Consider the following 15,766-nt stretch of genomic DNA (forward strand, 5'->3'; position numbering starts at 1 on the left):
TGGGAGGAACTAAAAGGAGCGGAGCAGATGTTGTGACCTTACAGGATGATCTTAATAGACTTTGTGAGTAGACAAGTGAGATGAGCTTCGAGTTTAGTGTTGCAAAGTGCAAGGTCTTAAAATTTAGTATTCAAAGATGGAGTTTAGAGTATACAATTAATGGAGAAATTTTGAAAATGGTGGAAGAGATGAGAAATTTGACAGTGGTGGTGGACAGAGACTTGAAGTTTAGGAGTCACACTACTGTGAGAACTTCACAGTAGCATGAGACATGTGAGAACATCACAATAGACTATGGCAGGGATGAAGAGCACCTTGACAGCAGAAGCCAACAAGATCAAAGTGCCTTGATCAAGTCACACATGGACTAATGTGCACAGATATGGTGGGATGGTTTTCAAGGAGATAAGTATCGGGTTGGCAAATAAGTTCGTTCGGTTTTTCAGAGTGGAATGAAACACATTGTATTTAATATATATAATATATACTAGTCAGTTATATATTGACGCTCTTTATCAATGACCTCTTGCCATCTGTCCGCCAACTTCATTATGCCGTGTTCATAAAACTCCTTAGGTTTACTGGCGAAAAACTAAAAAACTGGCAAAAAAAATCCAGGTGTCTTTTGACAACCCCCTCATTAGTGAAGGTTTTCCTGTTCAGAGAATTCTGCAATGATCGGAATAAGTGGTAATCGGAAGGTGCCAGGTCTGGTGAATATGGAGGATGCAGCAAAACATCCCAGTCAAGACATAACAATTTACTCCAGGTTGTTAGCGATGTGTGGGGTCTGGCATTGTCGTGGTGAAAGACAACTCCATTCCAATTTGCCAATTCAGGATGTTTTGTGCTAATTGCATGGGCCAGTCACGTGAACTGTGAGCAGTAGACAGTTGAATCAATCTCTATGATGAAATTACTCATATATCAGAGACATTAATAAAAAAAAAGGAATTTAATCAACAAGATTCTTCATAGAAACCCCCCACAACAACAACAACCTACCATCACTCAATACAGTTCATCCATAGTTATTCCTTATGCAGGTACAGTGTCCGAAAAGATCACAAAACTTTTTAAATCTTTCAACATCAAAGTTGCATTCAAACCGGTCAAAACTATCCATCACGTTTTAAGATCTCCAAAAGATATTAATGCGTTTTTCAAACACGCTGCAGTATACAACATCCCATGTGCTTGTAGTCTAAACTATATAGGACAAATGTCGAGAAGCCTCAAAATCCAAAAAAAAAGAACAGATAGGAGATGTTAATAACAACAGAACAGACAACTCGGATCTAGCCCATTCATTTCGCGATTACTAACCATACCATTAATTGGGATAGCATCTCCATGCCTTACCTAGATTTCTGTTATAAAAATTTCAAGGAAGCATTGTAGTCCTCCGTTCTGGAGAAAATCTTAACAGAAACCAGGGAATGATAATAGCTGACATATGGAAAACCTTAATAAGATCACTCAGTCTGCCAGAATTTAATGTTGCTCAAAACTACAGAACGTGCTCTCATAACAGTGACTAACACAACACACTCCATGCATGTAATGTTACGAGTTCTGTTTTAATGTTTAATTTATACGATAGTGTTAATCCATTTTCTCTCTGTACTAGCCCTTTGAGGTTTTTTTTTTTCTCTTACTGTTATAAGCCCTGAAGAAGCTGGACAGCTTCATCAGCGAAACTTGTTGGTATTAGATGTTTATAAATCATGGTCAGTTAAAGATCAATATATATTTCATTTTAATTATATGTTTGAATGACTAAATATAATCTAAACAATGAACAGAGTTATTTAATATTAAAAAGTCCTGTTTTAAACAATAATTTCAGTTTTGTATCAAGAAGATGTTTTACATTACTAATAAAATTTTATATAATGAAAAAGAGAGCATCTTACTTTCGATTTAGAAAATCAAAAGTAAGATAAGAAAATTAAATTACAAACCATTAACTATCAACTGACCTGTTTTTGGATATGATGCAATATATATGTCATCTTCCCTCGCCATAAATGCATCACCTTTCTCTCTCAGGAATTTTACAGCAAATGATGGTAATGAATATCCTTTCCACAAATAAACATCAAAACTTTCTGCAAGCAAAGGATTTGCTGGCAAAATTTCTAAGCCAGCAGACATGGTTCTTCTGATCTTGCATGATAAAAATATAATACAATATGACTATTAAAATTCCCTGAACTTAATGATATATATATATAAATCTTAAAAAAGTGGTAATCCTATGATATAAGTTATATCAATTTAAATATTGTAATGAATTCCCTGTAATGAAGCAGAGGATAAAGACAAAGAAACCTTCTATCAAAACCTAGCTGAATACATTATCAAAATACCTGCACACAATATGCACATAGTTGGAAGGGACTTCAATGCACAAATTGGGAAAGATGTACCTGGAAACAAAAAAACATAGGACAATATACCCACCATGGCTTAACCAATGGAAACGGCCATCTTCTTGTGAACTTCTGCAACTCTCAGAACTTGATATTCGCTTCAATCAAAATTTCCAAATAAATTAGAAAGAAAATGGGACTGGCAACATCCCAATGGAGGGATGTTGTCAGTCCCTCCATATTTCAAGCAATAGTTAGCATCATTCATCAAGCAGCCTCTGAAACATTTCTTCAATCAAACACAAAAAGTGCAGATAAAGACTGGGTAACCGAAGAAACAAACTCACTGATTGACAAGTGCAATAAAATAAAATGCAAAGTAAAAACCCAAGATTTCCTTCAATATAAAAATGAACTAAAGCAATTAAACACAGAGGTATATGAAGCTCTCTCAAAAGATAGAGAAGCCAACATCCAGAACATCTGTCAAGAGCTAGAAAACTGTCAAAAATTACACAAAACAAGAGAAACTTGCAAAATGGTGAAGTCCCTGAGCAGCACAGCAGAAAGAAAACCCAGAGTATTAAGAGTCAAGAAAAAAAAAAGATGGAACCTCATTTGAAAACAAGACCAAAGAACTTGATGAATGGAGACACACTTCCAAACTCTTCTAAACACGCCAACCCCAAACATTGATTTCATCTCGAAAACCCTAGTACCAGAAACTCTTAGCATCAACTGTAATGATTTCACCATGCAGGTGTTCAATGGTCCTTGAACAACAAAAAGCAAGAAAATCACCAGGAGCAGATGGCATCACAGTTGAGGCTTTAAAGCACTGTTCTACAGATATCAAAGAATAACTTCTACACATATATAACTTTGCACTTTCCTTTGGGAAAGTTCCTGAACAGTGGAAAGAAGGTCTGATAATACCAATTCCAAAAAAGGGTAACCTGAACAAACCTGAACACTACAGAGGAATCACACTCCTCTCTGCTCCACTAAAAATCTACAATAGAATGATATTAAATAGAATAGAACTACATATAACACCATTACTTCATACAAACTAGGCTGGATTCCTCAAAAAGTGTGGTACTCTAGAACACATTCACTGCATCGGAAGACTAATAGAAGGTTCAAAGGACAAGAATCTACCATTGCTTTTGAAATTATTGACTTGACCTGACTAAAGCATTTGATTCTGTTGACAGGGAACGACTATGAAAAATGCTCAAACTTTATGGCATTCCACCTAAACATATCAAGGCACCCTACCAGGGATATCAAGCCACAGTACTAGTTAACAGAGACAAAACAGACAGTTTTCCCATCACCACAGGAGTCCTACATGGAGATATTCTGGCTCCATATCTGTTCATCATAGTGATTGACTATATTTTTAAATTAATGCAAGTTAAATCTGGTGTTAGATCTAGAATAAGGGCTCTATCAAAATTTAGAGCCATTCTTCCAAGATCTAACAAGAAATCAAAGTTATGCAGGAATATACTTGTACTCTCAAAAAAAAAAAAGGAAAAGGGGGCAAACATATTTTATATAAAAGAACATGTCATATCCTAGTTTGAAGATAATGAAAGTTAAGAAATGTGGAATGTCTAGATTGGAATGAACTGTAAAGGAACATTAATGTTAAATTATGATATGTGTTAAATTGTATGTCTAAGATAGAAATACATTTGTTGAAACATGAATGTAAATTTATATTATGTGCAAGGCAAGGGCTGTACATCCACCTGTTAATGAAAGTCCAAAGGTTACTATCTGACCACCACTTGATGACGTAACGTATGATGAGTGAGCATTCATGGAAAGCGAATGTAACAACCCTTCAATGAAAGCAGTGCTCGACGAAGAGAGGTGATGTCACCCCAGAGAACGAATGGGAAGGAGTCGTGAGTACGAGTGGAGTGCTGATAGAGGGCGCTGGAAAACAGGATAAAAAGTGCTCATGCGTGATTTGAACACTCTCTCTCGATTTTTTCTGTTCCTGTGTCTTTCCTCATATGGACCAGTGTGGCTGGGGACCAGAAGGATGCCTGGCGCCGGTGACCTGCAACCTTTTTCCCATTGCTGATCAACCCAAGTCGGACAAGGCTATCTGTGAGATGATGGCAGAATTCCAGATTGAGCTATTAGTAAAGCCAGTACCAATGTAAGACGGCAAAGGATCTCCTTTGAAGAAGAGTCGTGTGAACCGCAGTGACCCATGAGATGACTGAACAGTTAGCAAAGAAGCCTGGCCGTTTTTGTAGTGACCATGTGGCAGCAACCTTAGATTCGTGATATCGAAAAGACAAGGTGGTAACGTACTGAACTTTATTTTTCTTGTATAATAGTTAATCATAGAGGAAAGAACAAACTTGATTCTATCCAAGAAGAGAGGAATCTTAATGCAAATTTGTGCTCAGTGTCCTAGTGTCGGCTTGAACCGATAGTCCGAGAACTGAACATTGTGCAGGTCCTAACTAGTACAGAGGAAATATAACATCTGAATGATTAGTTGAACAAGTTGATAAGTTAATTGTGTTGCATGTGAGCCTAACTCACAAGTAAAATGTGGATAGTGCATTTGTAAAGTTGAAATTTGCTTATTCAGTTTAAATGTGATATAGTGTTGATAAATTGAGATGTTTAAACTTAGTAGTGACCCTTTTTGGTAATTTAGATTGAAAGAGGGGAATTTGATTTCTTCACTTACATAACTGATAACTTGGTAATGAAATTATGTTCCTTTTTTTATCCTTGATGCGTGTAACCTTAATGTAGTCTCATTTAGCCATTAATAAATGTGTTTTGTTAATATATACTTGAGAGTTGTCTGAGCACGAGACTGACTTAACACTTGTAAAATTACAGACCTATGCATTACGGGGATACCAAGGGATTTAAGAGTATATTGGCCATGACTGCATTTCACAATCTCCAATGTTAACTAAACTCCATTAGTTGGATTAGATAACACATTAGTTCTGGTGAACTTTCTCAGGACAAGAAGTTTCTGTTCCTAGGTTCTGACTGGCGCAGCTCTAACAAATCAAATTTTGTCAGAATTCAAAAGACTTAACACTTGTAAAATTACAGACCTATGCATTACGGGGATACCAAGGGATTTAAGAGTATATTGGCCATGACTGCATTTCACGATCTCCAATGTTAACTAAACTCCATTAGTTGGATTAGATAACACATTAGTTCTGGTGAACTTTCTCAGGACAAGAAGTTTCTGTTCCTAGGTTCTGACTGGCGCAGCTCTAACAAATCAAATTTTGTCAGAATTCAAAAGGGAAAGCGCTCCCAGAAAATTAATTCAGAGTAAATCTTAGTGAGCACAAAAGAACTATTACAAATTATAGTTTAGACAAAGAACACATGAAGTAACACTGGAAACCTTATCAAAGACCCATATATATAGGTGCACCTTGAAGACCTGAGTTTTGCAGATTATTATTATTATTATTATTCAGGCCTCCATGGAGTCGAAAGACTCATCGTGGGAGGTCCTTCCTAAGAACATAAAGTCTGTCAAGACTCATCGAGGGAAGATCCCCCCCCCCTAAGAAACACAAAGTCTATCATACCACTCCTTAAACTCATTGACAGTTCTCACTCTCACCACTCGATCAGGCAATGCATTCCACGGTTCAACCACCCTCCATGCAAAGAAACCACTCCTCACGCTCTTGCTCACAGTTTCCTTTCGTAACTTCCAGAGATGACCTCTTGTCATCACTCCTTCCCACTGTTCAACCAAGCGAAAGAACTCCCCAGTGTCAATCCTGTAACCACCTCTCAACAGTTTAAAAGTCTCAATCATATCACCTCTCCTTCTTCCATCCACCAAACTCCACATTCCCTAAGCCGATCCTCGTAACTATCCTTGTACAGTCCTGAAACCATCTTTGTCATCCGTCTTTGTATCCTTTCCACAGTTAATTTATCCAATTCAAATCCTGGAGACCAAATCTGAGAACAATAGTCCAAGTGTGGCCTGATCAGAGACTTATACAACGGAATGATAACCCTCTTATCTCTGCAGGTCAGTGTCCTTCTCATAATTGCAGCAATCCTCTGTGTTGCCTTCACCACCTTTGCAATATGTCCCCTAAACTTCAGGTTTCTATCAACCATCAACCCCAGATCTCTTGTCTCCTCTACTTCCTCCAGCATAACTCCTCCCATAGAGTATGCTGCATCCCATCAATGTTTCCCAAACCTCAAGACCTTACATTTTGCTGCATTAAACTGACATCCCCATTCATTTGCCCATCTATCTAGCTTATTCAAATCCTCTTGCAGGGCTACCACATCTGCACTATTACTAATAATCCTTCCTAGCTTCGCATCATCTGCAAACAACTGAATATCCCCTTGCAATCCACTGGCAATGTCATTGATATAAAGGTTAAACAATATAGGTCCTAATACCTTGTGGGACCCCACTTGTAACCCTCTGCTTCCTTGAAACTGCTCCACCATACACAACTCTCTGATACCTATCAGATGATATAGTTCTTATTGACTCCAACATTACAGCTGCCCAAAACCACTTCAACAGCCTTAGAAGAACCGCAGAAATATTTGGACTAAAAATAAACTCCCAAAAAACAAAGATATTAAAACATTAGATAGATGAGCACATCTATACAAATCAAAATGATCACCTTGAAGAAGTAGAAGACTGTATACCTTGGATCACACATCTCAGATTCCTTAACAGACATTAAAACAAGAAAACAGAAAGCACTGCAGTTATTATTATTATTATTATTTGACACCTCCAGGGCTTCCAAAGACTCATCGAGTGAGAGTGTGCCAACAGCATCGAACGATTGGTCCCCTTCCAACTACTAACCATGCTCAAACTTACTTAACTGAGCCATTAGTAGCAGAGGCTCCACCAATTGACCAACCTTTCCGGCAAAGGTTGGTCGATCCACAGAAGTCTTAATAAAGTATGGAAGTTTCATCTAATAAAGTATATTAGATGAAACCCAGCAAGATCCTCTAGTCAGCACTGTTCAAAGAAACCAAATAAAATGGCTCAGCCACCAACTTAGACAACCACCCTCTGAACCCTTTGATGCTCTAGCCCTCTATGCCCCTACAGATGGAAAGAGGCAGGCCCCAAACTCCATATTGGAAATACATCAGCAATATTCTCCCCATTTTCCCCCAACTCTCTGCATCAGAGATCAGTCAGTTAGCATATGACAGAGAAGCCTAGTTTTCCTTCACGTCGTAAATAGATGGGCAAATGAATGGGGATATCAGTTTAATGCAGCAAAATGTAAGGTCTTGAGGTTTGAGAAACATCGATGGGATGCTGCATACTCTATGGGAGGATTTATACTGGAGGAAGTAGGGGAGACAAGAGATCTGGGGTTGATGATTGATAGAAACCTGAAGTTTAGGGGACATATTGCAAAGGTGGTGAAGGCAACACAGAGGATTGCTGCAATTATGAGAAGGACACTGACCTGCAGAGATAAGAGGGTTATAATTCCGTTGTATAAGTCTCTGATCAGACCACACTTGGACTATTGTTTTCAGATTTGGTCCCCAGGATTTGAAGGGGATAAATTAATTGTGGAAAGAATACAAAGACGGATGACAAAGATGGTTTCAGGACTGTAGAAGGATAGTTATGAGGATCAGCTTAGGGAATGTGGAGTTTGGTGGATAGAAGAAGGAGAGGTGATATGAGTGAGACTTTTAAACTGTTGAGAGGTGGTTACAGGGTTGACACTGGGGAGTTCTTTTGCTTAGTTGAACAGCGGGAAGGAGTGGTGACAAGAGGCCATCCCTGAAAGTTACGAAAGGAAACTGTGAGCAAGAGGGCGAGGAGTGGTTTCTTTGCGTGGAGGGTGGTTGAACCATGGAATGCATTGCATGATGGAGTGGTGAGAGCGAGAATGGTCAATGAGTTTAAGGAGTGGTATGACAGACTTTGTGTTTCTTAGGGGGGAGACCTCCCCTCGATGAGATCAGCTTAGGGAATGTGGAGTTTGGTGGATAGAAGAAGGAGAGGTGATATGAGTGAGACTTTTAAACTGTTGAGAGGTGGTTACAGGGTTGACACTGGGGAGTTCTTTTGCTTAGTTGAACAGCGGGAAGGAGTGGTGACAAGAGGCCATCCCTGAAAGTTACAAAAGGAAACTGTGAGCAAGAGGGCGAGGAGTGGTTTCTTTGCGTGGAGGGTGGTTGAACCATGGAATGCATTGCATGATGGAGTGGTGAGAGCGAGAATGGTCAATGAGTTTAAGGAGTGGTATGACAGACTTTGTGTTTCTTAGGGGGGGAGACCTCCCCTCGATGAGTCTCAACAGACTTTATGTTCTTAGGAAGGACCTCCCACGATGAGTCTTTTGACTCCATGGAGGTCTGAATAATAATAATAATAACAACCTCCAAGTCCTATCTTAGTGTACACAGACTACTTATTTGTTTTGATTGGTTTCTCTATTTATAATTGTAAAATTATAAATAAATGATGATGATGATGAATGAATCCCTAGTTTAGAATTTAGTAATTATTTTATTCATATAACTATAGGATTTTTTTAAATAATACAGTTAACTATTTCCCTTCTCATATCAATGCCAAAATCAGCATTTGAATAGTTCCATGCTTAAAAAGAATAGAGGCATGTCATCATCATCAATTTCTGGATATGCACCCTCATGTGGTGTACACAACTACATGAAATATTTCCATTATTATCAACTGCCTATTAATAATTTTCCTGAAAATTAGTCCATTATCTGCCAGGATTTCAATAGTGTCAGATATTATATTTCGGCCTACTAAGGAATTTCTAACTGCATGAATCTACCTGGATCTTGATCTTCCTCTGGTTCCATTCTCTGTTATCTTCACATCAAACATCAGCTTTCTTAATCTTTCCTCCCCTATTCTTTTTAAGTGACCATACCACCTGAGATTAGCTCAGCTCAGCTCACACATTTCTGAATGCAAACAATGCAGCATTCCTTTCTAATAATAGTGGTGTTCAAAAGCTAAGGACAAATTACATTTTTACCTGTATATGAAAAAAATTTCACAACTATAGATATGAACATACTGTGGAAAATGAATTTGTGGAAATAAATTTATTGCCAGCATAATAATAAATTATATTACACAAAAAATGTGTTATAAATTTCATACAAATTAAATTGCAATCTATTTTTGGCAAAAGTTCCAAATTTCCTAAGAATGTAGTTAAGGATTTAATGTACAGTGCATACAGAAAACTATGCGGACAGACATTTCAGTAAGGAATATGTCCACCACGAACTGTGATGTAGCTCTCACAATGTTGTACGATGCTTGCCACCTAGTTATTCAGGAGTTCTTGACACAAACTGGTCCACTCATCCTTCAGAGCAAGGATAAGGCCTTGTCTGTTTTCTGGAGGGGAATTTTGAGAAGCAATGCATCTCCCTATTGTGTCTCAAATGTATTCTATGGGGATGAAATCTGGGGGGAGCATGCCAGCCACTCAATTCGATCAATATCCTTGGTCTCCAGAAGTATCTCCACTGCTTGTGTGCAATATGGTCTGACACTGCCATCCATAAAAATTAATTCTTTTCCTACAGCACCACAGAATAATTGAACATGATGTTGAAGAATTTCATTGCAATATCATTCACAAGTTACCCTTTTTCCAGCACTTGTAACTTGATACATCCATTAAAGTATAATGCCTCCCCACAACATGACCTCAACACTGTTGTATCTATCCCTTTGAAGAATATTCTCCAGGTGGTAAGCAATCTCACTGGCATGCCAGATCAAGTATCATCTAGAATCAGAGGAAAGACTAAAATGACTCACATCTGCAAAGTGTTTATGGAAGGATGGTTTCAAGGATATGGTAAAAGGATAACTACTGAGAAGGATATAGTTGATATATTAAATGAGCAGTTCATAAAGGTATTTAATCCATGTGAATGTAATATCATGCAGTTTGAGAGAGAGAGAGAGAAATGGAAGAGGAGGAGGACATGCTGGCTATGAGTGAACAAGAGGTATATGGGAAATTGAATAAACTTGATATTAATAAGGCTGTAGGATTTGATGATATGTCACCACATGTTTTGAGGGAATGTTCCAGGGAGCTGACATCTACCTTGGCATACTTGTTTAATATGAGTCTTACACTTGATCAAGTTCCAAAAGAGTGGAATGAAGGCAAGATTATACTGCTTCATAAGTGAAATGAATAAGTTCTGTCAAACCAAGTTTCAAACTGTAGATCCAATCTATGTGTCAGATGTTGTGGTTCAAGTTTTGGAGAGGTTAATGAGAACCAGGATCCAAAACTTGGTTGACAACAGTGGTATTCTCTTGGATGGATGGCATGGATTTGCTTAAGGAAAGTCATGTTTAAGTAATCTGATTACTTATTCCAATAAGGTGACAAGTGCATTGGACAAGGGAGATGGATACACAGGTAGTATACTTAGATTTTACTATGGCTTTTGACAGATTTCCACATGATAAGTTGATAGTTAAACTAGAACAGATAGGATTATTTATTAGATTAGCACACTGGACTGAAGAGTGGCTGTATGATATTGTCAGCAAGTGGTGTCAGCATAAAGGGCTGTTGATGTGTAATATATGGCCTCTCACAGTTAAGTCATCCTCACTTTCCCATGGTATAGCCTGCTTCCACAAAAAAGGGCTCAGGCAAACTGGTGAGTATTGCTGATGCAAAAGTATATCTTCCCTAGTTGAAAGAAATGTTGACTAGACCTCTAGGTTGTAGATGTCTTTCATCGCCCACTGATATATCACCACCTTGCTCATTAGAGACATGAAGTGTAGCTGCAGCCATGTTTGGTCACTAGAGCAGCGATTCTAATTTCTGTCCTTTCCCTCTCTTCCCACATTCAGTGAGAGTGATATCCTCAAACATGCCAATCATACTGTAGGGGCATGGACCCATCCCCATTTGAGGATACAGTAAACTATTAAAACGGTTCTGTAGGCCAGCCGCTGGTTAGTGCATGGGACCAAACCAGCTAGTAATGAATCTGGAGGCTTTCCAATCAGCTAGTGTCAAATCCTGCAGACACTTATTTTGCCAGTTCGTGATTGGAGGGTGACCAAATACAGTGACTGCAGGATTGAATCTGTACACAGTAGTTCATATGTGGCCTGAAAGTCTTATACAAGGGAACCATAAATTATTTGTGTCTACATGTCAATGTCCTCCTCATTACTACCATAATCCATTGTCAAGTTTCATAACTTTAGCAATGTGACCCCAAAACTTCAAATCCCTATCCACCATCACTCCCAGATCTCTTATCTCCTCTTATCCCCCTTCGAAATTTCCCTACTAATTATATACTCTACACCAATCTTGTCAACCAAATTTTAAGACTTTATAATGTTAAACTGATAGGTGCACTCATTTATCCACTCATACAGTCTATTGAGATCCTCCTGCAAGACCACATCATCTACTCTACTTCCCATAGCTCTTCCCAACTTTGTATCATTGGAAAACAGCTGCATATTTCCAGTGAAGTCAGTCCCATTGTCATTAACATACAAGTTAAACAATAACGGTTCCAAAACAGATCCCTGTGGCACTCCAATTGTGACTTTTCTTTTCTGGGATACCACTCCTCCATACACAAGCTGCTGACACCTATCTGACAGCCAATCAGCTATCCAACTCACCAGTCTGTTACCAAATCCCATCTCTTTCAATTTAACTACCAGCTTGTTATGTGTCAGTCTATCCAAGACCTTTGAAAAATCCAAGTGCTGCACTATCTTCCTTATCTAGTGAATTGTTATCAGCAGATTGCTAAAGCATGACTTCCACCTAATAAACCCATGCTGACCATTATAGACAATATGCTACTATTTAACCCATTTCTGAATCAATCTCTAGGCATACTAATTGGCCTTTTTGTAGTCTTAGTCTTATGCCCCATGCTTTGTGGAACAATTTTTCCCACTCACCCAGTTGTAAAACTCATGTTAAACAGTCATGCCATGATATATTGTCATGTCTTACTAGAGGTGTATTCCTCACATAACTCCTGGTCATTCACCATCAGTCCCTCCTTCACCATACATTCTACAGTTTCTGTATAATGTATCAGTTATACTGATAAACTAATCACTGAATACTTCAACTGTATCTGCTGCATCATTTACCAATCTGCTGGTGACATCAACTATCATCTTCCTCCCATTGTCATTCTTCCTTATAATTGTCACATATCAAAAGAACTCACTAGTAGTTTTCTTGGCTCAATTGGCTAACTTCTCTCATACTGCACTGTTGCTATCTTTACCAACCAAGTTACCTTCCTGGCCTGCTACTCATACTCTTCATGCAAATTATTATTACCAACATTCATCTTGTGTTGCACCTCCACAGTGCCTTCTTTCTTCTTCCAGATTTCATACTTAATCTCTTCATTCATCGCTTTTACTTCTACCTTATTTAGCCTTTTCACCATTAGAATATACTGAGACATTGCTGCTGTTAAATAGCTCCTGATCAGTGCTCAAAAATCTATCTCCTTTCCACTATAGCTTTCAGTTGTCTCCAAAGCATTTCTTAATCACCAACCTTGTAGTTCCATATAAATATCTTCTTTGCAGAAGTTTCATATGACTCATATCTTTGAAGCCATCCCACCAACACCATCACTTTGTACTCTCTGCTAGAGTATATCTCTATCCTCCATCTGACCATCGTTTCCTTGATCCTGACTCTGATTTTCATTCATATCCTCATCATCCCCACCTTTCTGCACTTCATCACTCTGCCCTGCCATAATCACTTCCTCTCACCTTTGTATCCATCCGTAATATGATGTACATATATGATCAATAGTGTTAATTTTTTTCTCGCTTGCTTATTCTGCAGGTTTTTTTATTTTATTTTATTATATTTTTATAGGTCGGGTAATCAACCTATAGTACATTAGTACTGTGTATGGATAGTGGGTTGGAAAAGGAGAAAATTGTTTACATTTGATTTAAAAGGCTGTATATTGTATTCCTTAAGAAACACATAAGGGGGAAGACTGTTCCACAATACAGCAACAATAGCAGGGATGAAGGAGGAGGAAAAGAAACTTGTTCTGTGGGTTTCAAGATGTACTGTGAAGGGATGTTGGGCAGCAGCTGCACATGATCAATGGACCTAGTACTGAGTGGGGGAATTATTGATGCTACAGTACTGAACAAATTAATCTGAACACTCACATTTTAAAGAAAAAATTTTATTTCCCAAGAAAATAAGTACAAAAATTTGCTTAATAAGCAAAAATTGGCTTAGGCAAATTAATGCTTATTCCTTTTCATTAATGCTTATTAATGAGAAGGAAGAGAGTTGGTAAGAGAACAGAACCTGGTGGAACTCTGGCATTAGTTAAATAGTGAGAGGATAAGGAACCATCCACCATCACACATAGTGTGCACCCAGACAGAAAGCTGGCAATCCAACTGCAGAAGTCCTGGGACAAACCAAATGATGGAGTTTGTTTTGTAAGCCTTTGTGGCAGACCCCAGACAAAAGCCCTTGTGATATCAAGTCCATTTGAGATTTACCAAACTTCTCCATTGTCCAGAGATGAGTGATATATGTAAGTAGATCTTTTGTTGATCGGCAGTGATGGAATCCATACCAGTGGTTATTTATGAGCTAGGTGAATTCGAGGTGGTGTAGGAGTTGGGAATTGATGGTTCTCTCCATTACTTTAGATAGGATAGTAGTTTGATGGTAGTGATTTGTCACCCTTCTTTGGAATGGGTTGAACAGTGAACACAGCTAAATTTCCAGGCTGTAGGATAGATACCAGTGGAGTAAGAGAGTATATACAAGCAATATTGGATAGGTTGGCAAAAATCTAATTTGTTCTACAGTATATTCTATTGGTAATGATTTTTTTTTTTTTTTTGTAAAAATATTGCTAAAACTATTGTTAAAACAAGGCTGATTGGGTGGTAATCACCCAATGTCTGCCTTTTTCTAAACTATGCTAATGATATCATTATTTCGGCACTCTTATTATCTTCTGTCTTAGGCAGGATGCATAGATTTTCCTTAGTGCATTCATGACTGGTTCATCACTTATTTTCAAAACTTCTATCATTGCCTTATCTTCATCTTTCAACTATTCACGCTTCTTATTGCATAATGAACTTATTATTTTAAAAGATAAGGGCATATTTCTTCCTCTTCTATTTGGAGTATTACATCATTTCTTGTAGAAGAACTAAACTAGCTGATTTGTAAGCACAGAGGATTCAAACTACAGCATGAATTTAACACAGGTGGGAAATGTATAAGTGTATCCTAGCAGCATCATTTCCAACCATTTTTCGAGAGTTAAATGCATTATCCTGCTGGTGCCTTTAGAGTCCAGCAGTATCATGGTATTGCCTTTTCCTTTATCCAACTCAACTATCCCTTTATTATAGAATGTGAGTGAATTACTAAGACAAACCCACCCTTCACAAAATTGTGCTTCCCCTGTAACATAACACATTCCTATCCACTCACTCCTTTAATAAAGTTTACCAATGCCTTACTCCTCCACTCCAGAGACAGTAACTGAGCCTTCTTAATGTAACAAAGATTTTGCTACACATTATAAGATTTAACCACATCAACGTCAAAATGGATAAAATACATCACTCCTTATACCAGGGTTGCCAGATTGGCCATTTCATGGCCAAATTTCAAAAATTTGACACTTTATTGAACTCTGAGGTCATGAAAAAATCAGTTTGGCCATTTATGCAAATATGGCCATTAATTTGGCCATTTTTACAAAGATTTCAAATCATATGCATTATTTACTTAGTTTAATATTGTTGTCGCATTGTAAGGCTAGCTGTTGGTACCCCTTTATGTGGCGTTTGGTTGGCAGTGACACGCTTGATGCAAATACGGAGCGCCTCCATAACGCAATTGAAAGAACGAAGGTACATTGCGCCCTTCGATTGGAATAGGCCTAAGTTCGATTCTCATCATGACGGGAAGAATCTTTATGTGGACTTTTTCAATTGAAGGTGAGTTAGCCGATCTCATACAGAGGTAGCAGGGTTTTTTCCTCCCAGAAACTTGGGTTTTTCATCCCGCATACAGACAAATTGGCCATTCAGAACACACGCAATTTACAGACAAAAAATACTAGTTGTGGTGGTGGGTGGCGTTGATGGAGATGACTGGTAGTAGAGGTTCAGTGTAGTGGTTGAGACAGTTGTATAGTAGGTGTCCTCCCGTGATGAGGCTTCAGACTCCTTGGAGGTGTCACGAATAATAATAATAATAAATTGACTGTTACTGAAAATGTTTGTTCGATGACATCATAAT

At 38.1% G+C, this 15,766-nt stretch overlaps 1 protein-coding gene across 4 annotated transcripts in view; it reads right to left on the reverse strand.

Annotated features, from left to right (window-relative positions):
• Positions 1-15,766, reverse strand: part of LOC150097873 (sulfotransferase 1B1-like) — an 87,298-nt gene that overhangs the window by 67,075 nt on the left and 4,457 nt on the right. For 3 of the 4 annotated variants that reach the window (XM_090406513.1, XM_090406511.1, XM_090406514.1), the window contains exon 2: positions 1,983-2,169. In XM_090406513.1, the coding sequence (XP_090262639.1) occupies positions 1,983-2,157 (175 nt within the window). In that variant the 5' untranslated portion in view covers positions 2,158-2,169. The remainder of the gene's footprint in view (positions 1-1,982; positions 2,170-15,766) is intronic. The other variant, XM_090406512.1, reaches the window with a different exon arrangement.

Source organism: Typopeltis vanoorti, chromosome 16 (genome assembly GCF_054136105.1).
Source record: "Typopeltis vanoorti isolate ZY-2024b chromosome 16, IOZ_Tvanoo_1.0, whole genome shotgun sequence".
NCBI lineage: Eukaryota > Metazoa > Arthropoda > Arachnida > Uropygi > Thelyphonidae > Typopeltis > Typopeltis vanoorti.